This window comes from Octopus bimaculoides, chromosome 11 (assembly GCF_001194135.2).
Source record: "Octopus bimaculoides isolate UCB-OBI-ISO-001 chromosome 11, ASM119413v2, whole genome shotgun sequence".
Taxonomy (NCBI): domain Eukaryota; kingdom Metazoa; phylum Mollusca; class Cephalopoda; order Octopoda; family Octopodidae; genus Octopus; species Octopus bimaculoides.
The window spans coordinates 18,498,060-18,507,087 of NC_068991.1; the positions used below are offsets into that span (position 1 = coordinate 18,498,060).

Sequence of the window (9,028 nt, forward strand, 5' to 3'; positions counted from 1 at the left end):
ATATATATGTATATATATATATATATACATACATACATACATATATATATATATATATATATATGACAAGCTTCTTTCAGTTTACATCTACCAAATCCACTCACTAGGCTTTGGTTAGCCTGAGACTATAATAGAAGACACTTGCTCAAGCGGCCACACAGCGAGACTGAACCTGGAACCATGTGGTTTGTAAGCAAGCTACTTACCACACAGCCATTCAGTCATACTTTGTTCCAAACAGCTGTTTTATTAAGATGAATACTATGTAGATGTGCAATTACTTAATTATGACATTTAATTGATTTAAATTAAATTTTACACTTTTGATACCAACTTGTCCAAGACTGATTCCTGGTTCTATGATGCAAAATGTTTGTTGTAAAGAGGTCTAGATTAAAACCTTCCACCAAAACTTCATGTTCTGTTCCCAAACACCAGCTTAATAAAGACCAAGGATTTTTACTACATTCTTTATTATTTCTACAATTAATTTGGAAAAAAGCAGCGTATTTCAACAGAAATGTGGTAACGAAAAGGGTTAAAAACTGTGTTTACCCAAATCATCAGGAATGTTATGTTAATGACGTGTTATTATTTGAGATTTTAATTACCCTGCGCTTATTCTTTGATGTTCTTGCATCAATTCTCACCCCACTTTCTCTTTATATATGTATTTATACATACATATGTACATTCATACATAGATACATACATATGTATGTATATGTAATTATCATAATAAATATTATGAAGCATAAGCTTATTTATACAGTTTCCAGCTTTTAATAATAAACAAAATGTTCAAAGTACTGTACTTAATGAGTTGAGTATCTTTTCTTGTTTGATAATTCAAGCATATGGTGATAAATATACCTAGATGTGTGTTTGTGTGTGTGTGTGTGTGTGTGTGTATCATATATATGTATATATGTAAACACCCACACCCACACCCACACTTTATTGAATTTAGAAACAGGTAGTAAAATGTGCTCAATACATGCAATAGAGTTTAGTAATTTATTTGTAGATGTGGCTTGATTCTCCTACTACTTAGTTTCCTATTTCCATTCTTCACAGCTTTAATAAAATGAATATGTATGTGTGTATATGCATATGTGTGTATATATATATATATATATATATATATATATATATATATCTGTAAAAATATGTGACACTTATTCGGTAGCCATGATAAAACTCCGAGTTTTATCATGGCTACCGAATAAGTGTCACATATTTTTACAGATAAATTCCTCTATTTACATAATATCGAAGTCTCTTTCTTTCTTTTGTTGCCCTTCCTATCAATATATATATATATATATGCATACATAAATGAGAGAAAAACATGAACCATGAATTGGGTAATTCTTTAATTTCATCAGCTACATATATTTCAGCAATTCAGTAATTAGTTAATGACACACTATAAATGTAATTTCCAGAGCATTTACTCCAACCAAACACATCTTCAGACAGGGTCAAAATACCTTGTTCAAATTTTTCTCTCATTGGAGTTAGTAGCCCACACACTTAACCACTACGCCATATATATTAAAATGATGAAAATAAAAGTAGCTTTATGTCCACTTGTTTATACTTGTATAGACTGGATAGGGTTTTAGAGGCAATGTTTTACAGCCAAATGCCCTTCCTGTTGTCACTTCCTATGTTAAATCATTTGATGATGTAGTAACTTAAAGATGAACAATAAGTTTTGAAATTCTTTTTAAATAAAAGAAGAAACAGAATGTAACAATGAAAACCCCTAGCATAGTAAATTAGCATGTTAAGAAATTATAGCCAGCACTGATTTTTTATGACGTTTTGTAACCAATTATGTTTAATATAACCATCCAGCCCATTAACCATTCACAAAATCATTGCTTAAATAGCCACTAAATATAGCTGTCTAACATTATTGAATATACCAATTTTACATATTAATATGTGAAAAATCAGTGCTGGCAATAACTTCTATAGAAAATCTGTAGAGATAACCTTAACATATGATTTAATACCACTGCTAACACAGCAGGACACAATATTGACTTATAAAGCATTTAATATATTAGGTTGTCCGGAAAGTTCATGCCGATTTTTAAAGGAAAGAAAAAGGTCAATAAATACTTGCCATTACATTTTTAATCAACCAAATATGAACCATTTTGTTGCACAATGCATCTCCATCTTCTCTTTAACTTGAAAATACTCTCTTCCCAGAATTGAGGTGGTTTCATGGCAAATAAGTCAAAAGGTAAGCTACTATAAATCGGCACGAACTTTCCGGACAACCCGATACTTTGCAGTACACTATAGTTGCTTAATGAAATATGGTGTCCCAACAAGTAATAAATAGTAAATTAACATGATCCTGTTGTTCATATTTTTACTGGGCCTGGTCATTAAACCATTGTTGGTAGTACATAATATTAGATAGGATGTGTGTGAAGGTGAGAATGATCACATTAATCATAGGTTTCCATATTTTTTATTATAAGAAACATTTACATTTACACATGTACCATAATTATTTAAATAAAACATTATACATGAGATGGTGAATGTAATAGTTATATCACTTCGTTGTATAAAACAATTTATTTATTTATTTTTTTGATTTGAAAATCATTCATGGTTATTAAAGACAGAATAAGGAGAATGAGAATGAGTGGAAATGCTTTGACACAAAAATACCCAACAAAGTTCTGTGTAGTGACTGGGGGTTGTACAGTGCCAGATGGAACCATCCTATTGATGACTTTGGAATATAACAATATCTGTCAGAGCAACAACCGTTGTCAAAAGGCCGCTTACAACATATATATATATATATATATATATCAACAATATTAAAAATAAGGATTACTCCTAAATAGCGATAGCATTACCTTTAATTCTATAATTATATACTGCCTTTCAAAGACCAACATGTTTCAATTACACCTACTAGTAATCGTTACAATTGCAACCCTACTATAAAACGGTGCAGTCTCTTTAGGGTCTTATCTTGATATCTCTTGCTATGGCCATTTAATGATTTTCTTTTATAAATTCTGCGTTGTATAATGTAGAGCTGATGCAAACAAGCTCTATTTCAAGTTCTTATTGGATAATCATTTTTAGTCCATCATTTCAAAACCTTCCATAGCTTAAATAAAAATTAATCATTTATACTTGGCAAATGTGGATTTCCTCATGTGCAAGCACCTCGATGCATGCTATTGTCTAAAATATATTACATTACCCTTGGATGTGAAAATTCTGTAAAATTCTTCTAAATATAGGTCTATTGGTTCCAGGTCCGTATGGTTTTGCAGTACAAATTAATTCCCATTTAATCATATAGTCCTTATTACTGTCCTTAAAAGACCATTTTAATTTGCTAAGACTTGTTTGGAACCTTCTATTTTTGTCTTTAAATGAACTCAATTTGCCAGTTTCCTCTTGAAAATTAATGATGTCCTACTGATATAAAAGAATTGCTTACCCTCAGCTGTAACTGTGCATCTATACATTACATTTCTAGTCTTACACTTATTTTCCACATAACAGGACACCCATTTAGAGCAATTGCAAAGATAGCCTTTTATATTTCTGTCAGATTTAGTTTCAATTTGATCATTCATTGTAGAATTAAGTTCCTTTCCACCAAGTTCTTTATTACTATTTACTCCTATAGATAATGTTACCTTTGTTCTATTTCTAGCTGGACTCTTATTCGATTTGATGTTATTATTTATGTTAATCGGATGATCTAGAATTAACCTCGAAAAATATTTTTGCCAAATCTCTTTTATTCATTTCCTTGCTTTCAGCCCTGTGCTAATGAAGTGTAATTTGAAGTGGTTTTTAGTCATTGTGCTGTTTCTAAGTATCCTTAATTATAATTATATCTATATAATTATCTATCTATCTATCTATCTATCTATCTATATATATATATATATATATGATGGATTTCTTTCAATTTCCATCTACCAAATTCACTCACAAGGCTTTGGTCAGTCTGGGACTATAGTAGTAGACACATACCCAAGGTACCATGCAGTGGGACTGAACCCCAAACCATGTGGTTAGGAAGCAAACTTCTTAACACACAACCACAACTGCACTTATGTGTGTCTGTGTTTGTGTGTACCGTTGTCTTGACATCATGTACTGATTGTAAGCGGGCTTCACCATCAAATAAGCCATGTTGTTTAATTCCAAGTCTCTCATGAAAACGTGTGTAGCCATAGGGAAAATTACCTTGCTTTGAAACAGGTGAGTGTTAGCGACAGGAAGGGCATCTGGCTGTAAAAAAAAAATCAGCCTCAGCACATTCTGTCTGACTCATGCAAACATGGAAAAGGGAACGTTAAATGAAATGATGATGATGATGATGAACATTTAATATACTTTCTGATATAGGCACAAGGCCTGAAATTTGGGGGGAAGGGGTACTTAGTTTATCAACGCTGAAGAGATGAAAGGAACGTTAGGTCGGAAGAAATGCTGCTAAGCATGTTCCCAACACTCTCCCAACAGCCTCCGAGCATAGCTCAGGTATGTTGTTATCAATTTGTTTAACTGCCTGGGAGTTATGTTAAAGATAGATGCGTCTGAAAATTTCTGCGACTTTTATGCTAATTTAATAAACACGGAATTCAGTTAGACAAGTGGTTCTCAACTATTTTTTGTCTATGGACCTCTTTGATCCCTATTTTACTCTACTGGACCCCCATAGCCACTGGATATTAAAAAAAATTCCATTATTCTTGTTATAATTAAATATTATTTGGAATTGTTTTGTGTATTGTTGAAAAATAACCAATTTATAGCACATAAAGTTTATCACCAAAATATGGTGCCCCAAGAGTCATGAGGACCCCAGTTGAGAATCACTGGACGAACAACTGAATACTCATCGTCGATATAAAGGCCCACGATGGTGCCGATTCGACAGTATTAGAACGGACAACTAAGGGACATAACTACATACTGCTAAGGTATTTAATTTCTTACGTTAGGCACAAGGACAGAAATTTTGTTGTGTTGAGGCAACTGTAGATTATATGAACCCCAGTGTTTCATAGGTACTTCCTTTTATCGACGCCTGATTAATAAAGAGCAAAGTCAATCTAAGCTGGATTTGAACTCAGAACCTAATCAACCAGACCTCGTCGACCAGAGAATGTTTAAACAGACATCACGAAGGGACATAACTCTGTAAGGCGTTTAATCCCAAATAACAACATTATCACATGGCCCTTCTGCTAGAATTCTATAACAATCCCGTTTACATCTTGGATGCTTTAAAGTCTAATGAGTTTAGTGTACATTATTCATCCACAACACGTTTTTAATAAACCCCAGTACTCCTTAAATACTTGTTTGATCCCGCAGAAAGAGTTTGTATCCGCAGCCTTCGGACGCAGTAGTTCCTCTGAAACCGATGAGGTTGATAAGGTCAACAACGTTCCTCTTGAACAGTTACAAAGTGAAGACCACAGGAAAATCATGGACAGGGAACGAATACTGGAAAGACGAAGGTGGGCCCCAGAAGGGTGGAGAAGATCTACGTACTATAGGCGGCGAGAGGAGTGTATTGTGCCTGAATGGAGGTGGTACGAGTGTACCTAGCTCTGAAAAAGCAAGCAGCGCCCCCAGGAACTTTTTCTAGCAGCGATAAGCGCAGAAGTCGATCTGTTGTTGTTTAAACTCACAACGTAGTGTCAGAAGTTCATACTACAAGGGGTGTTTAATATGACTATCTTCCACTTATGTTACTTTATTAATGTTTTAATTCTGACACATACATACTCACATACATGTGTATATGTGTGTGTGTGTGTGTGTGTGCGTGTGTGTATCACATAATCAAAACATGTTATTAACATTCTATGGAAGATCTATCGATGTCTGATTAACTAAGAATTGTTCTACAGAAATTATTTTGAGAACAAGGCCAGCTGTATAAGAGGGATTATTTGTAGTGTCATCAAATCAGCAAAAACTCCTTCAGCAGCTGAAAGACTTTGCACTTTCATTAAATTACTCTTTCGGAAAGAAAATATGGCAGCTGCAAGGACAGCGAGGATCTGCAATGAGTCAAACGCAAGTATACGGTCCCACAATAATAAAACCTGATCGCAAGCAAGACAACCGGAGAAAGCCCTAATTATCCACTTAAAGGCGATTCTCAGCGGTTGGATGCCGTGGAGTTTTAGATGAAAGAAAACCTCTGGTTCCAAAGTCTGCAAAAGTTGTTCGAACAACAGACAAATGGATAAAATGCCTTCTTCGTGAGACGAGATGCAATGGAGTCGGAAGAAAAACCTGGAATACATTTCTCTAAAGATAAAATAAAGTTGCTCTGGCTCACTGTAAAGGTAACAGAATGGAACAACATACATGGAGAAACCATGAAATGGTATAACACCACTGGGAGGAAATATCACAGACAAGTCACTGTTTCCTAGTTTGCCACGAATGTAAGATTTTGGTAAACTGCCGTTGGTTTTGTTATTGCAGGTCAGTAAAATGGTATCACGCAAAAACGGTAAAAGGACTTGATATAATAAGTCTTCGAATACAAAATACTGGTCATCATTGCTCGCCGTCAGTTTAATGTCTTTGTAAAGTAGTTTATCAGTGAGAAGTTCGTGTTTAAACACATAATTTTTCAGTTGTTTATAGTAAACGTAGTCAGTGTTGCTTATATCAAGGCCAAGCATTTGGCTCCAGAGTATCCTTCGTAAGCTGACTGGACATCCTTTCTTGGAATATTCTTGCGAGACTGGAGTTAAGCCGAGAGCGATAACTTTTTTACCGAGTTTTATGTTCTCATTGAAGAAGCTTTCGTTCAGACCATCGATAGTATCGTCAATGCCTATTTGACAATTGTTTATCGAAATCCCACTATAGAATGTTCGCAATTCTGATAGGGTCCTCACTTTCAGCGCAATTTGGATTATACCCCACATACTCATAGGTCCTTCACTGTTCCTGTTGATGTTTTGGTTCTGAATACTTATGATGGCATCAAGGAAGTCTTTTGGTGCATACACAGGACGGATATTCGTTGGTTCACGGATGTTAGTTCCCAGCTCCGTCCATTGGCTCATCAGTTGGTTGATGTCTTTTTGGGGCCTCTTGCGAGCTAAAGATATATTTTGCTCAGTACACATGGCATTCAGACTTTTAACAATTCGTCTCTCCCAATTTTGCTGTGCCTCGTACAAGTAGTCAAGTTGTTCATGCGAAAATGTCTGTAGTTTCTGTTTCGCTGCAAGGTATCCATTTCGTTTCAGGTAATTGTAAACGTAATTACGGAGTGGACGGTCAAATTTCGTGTCTCGAAACTTTTGATATAGAGTTGTTTTGACGTCAGACAAACGGACATTTAGTTTGATGGCTTCTTCTTGAGCTTTCGCCAACATTTCCTTATATAACATGGATGGTTGTAACAAACGGTTAATGTTCTTAGAAATAGTCAACGTTTCTTCTGCGTCCATTTCGAGGTAGATTTTGTCTAGGTACTCCTTAAACTGTATGGACAAAATCTAAGACGACCAGCAGGTGTTTGAAGTACAAGTTGTTAACTGCAGAAAACATTTCAATATTTCTAAGAAATTCAATTTTCAATAATTATTTACAAAAACGCAATTTAAAATTATTCAGTCGAATAAAAATTGTCTTTTTATGATTTCATTTTATGTTCCGAAGGAATAATAAATTCAGTTTTACTCCAGTTACAATAGATTTGTAAATGTTCGTATACGTCTATCTAAAAACCAGCGTTTCAATATTTGAATATAAGGATACTAAATAATCATTGTATACACATTGTATATAATTATGAATAGACGTGTGTGTGTGTTACTTTTCCTTATGTGGGGAAATATACGTTTGCAAAGAAGTGTACACGTCTAAAGGCCGAAATAAGTGAAAAATGAAACGAAGCTTAAAGAACAGCAACGAGAAAATATAATAGACAAATCAATTGTCGTATAAATAAATAATTACAAAAAAAAAAAAAAAAATCAAACGTTAGAATATACTTTAAATATGAAGTCTAACAGAAGCCACTTTACTCACATGTTTCACAACACCGTAACGTTTATTTATTGATCTGAAATAGTCACTCTGCACCCTCCTCTTGCTCTCATGTACATACATACACACACATATATATATATATATATATATTTATATGTATGTATATAATATTTGAAGCTAACGCTTTCAGTTTCAGTCTGGTGGCATGATGGAAGCTACGCAGCGTCGTCACCATAGCAACTGAACGCGATTGGCCGACATAACACTTGCCACATATATACAGATTGGTTACGCAAACAATTACTTCCACCCCGCTTCTTTCTCTCTCTCTGTGCCTCTCTCTATCTCTCTGTGCCTGTCTCTCTCTCTCTCTGCCTGTCTCTCTCTCTCCACCATTTACCTACTTTCGTTTAGCCCCAGGCTGGCATTGATTGAGTAAACCAATTATCGAAAGGGTTTCTAGTCGTGACCATCGCATTTTAATTTTAGTTGTAGCGTATCTAGGGCTGGCTATATTCAATGCGTAGATTTTTCAAGACGTTGGGTGTGTGCTTTGAAGAAGATTTGACAGCTATTTCCAGCAGACAAATGACCGTTAGAGGCTTTTTCAATGGCTTGATATTCTATCTATCTGTCCTTCTGTCTGTTTTTAGTTGAGTGCCGATATGATTGGTATATATATCTAATAGTTGGTCGGTATTTAGAAAGACACAATCCATTCAAATCGGCATCTTGTATATTATCCAAAAATTTCCAATCAACTGATCAAATTGGTGTAGTTTAAGATTTTTTTTTTTTTTGATATCATCAAAAGTTTGTTTACTATTTGGGTGGGTACTCTAAGTTGATAGAAGATTACTTTTCAAATTACTCTATTGCATACATGAAAAACTATCATATTACACTTGAATGCCATAATAGAAGGGTAGTCATGCATGACATTGTTGAAATTCTATCTAAGGTGTTTGTTTGTGTGCCTGTC

The 9,028-nt window shown here is 34.5% G+C and overlaps 1 protein-coding gene across 1 annotated transcript; it reads right to left on the reverse strand.

The window, feature by feature from the left end:
• Positions 1 to 2,478: 2,478 nt before the first annotated feature.
• On the reverse strand, positions 2,479 to 8,366 carry LOC106881386 (TBC1 domain family member 19). Its single transcript, XM_014931760.2, has one exon. The coding sequence runs from the start codon at positions 7,500 to 7,502 to the stop codon at positions 5,937 to 5,939; it is 1,566 nt and encodes a 521-aa protein (XP_014787246.1). The 5' UTR covers positions 7,503 to 8,366; the 3' UTR covers positions 2,479 to 5,936.
• Between the last annotated feature and the right edge of the window lie 662 nt (positions 8,367 to 9,028).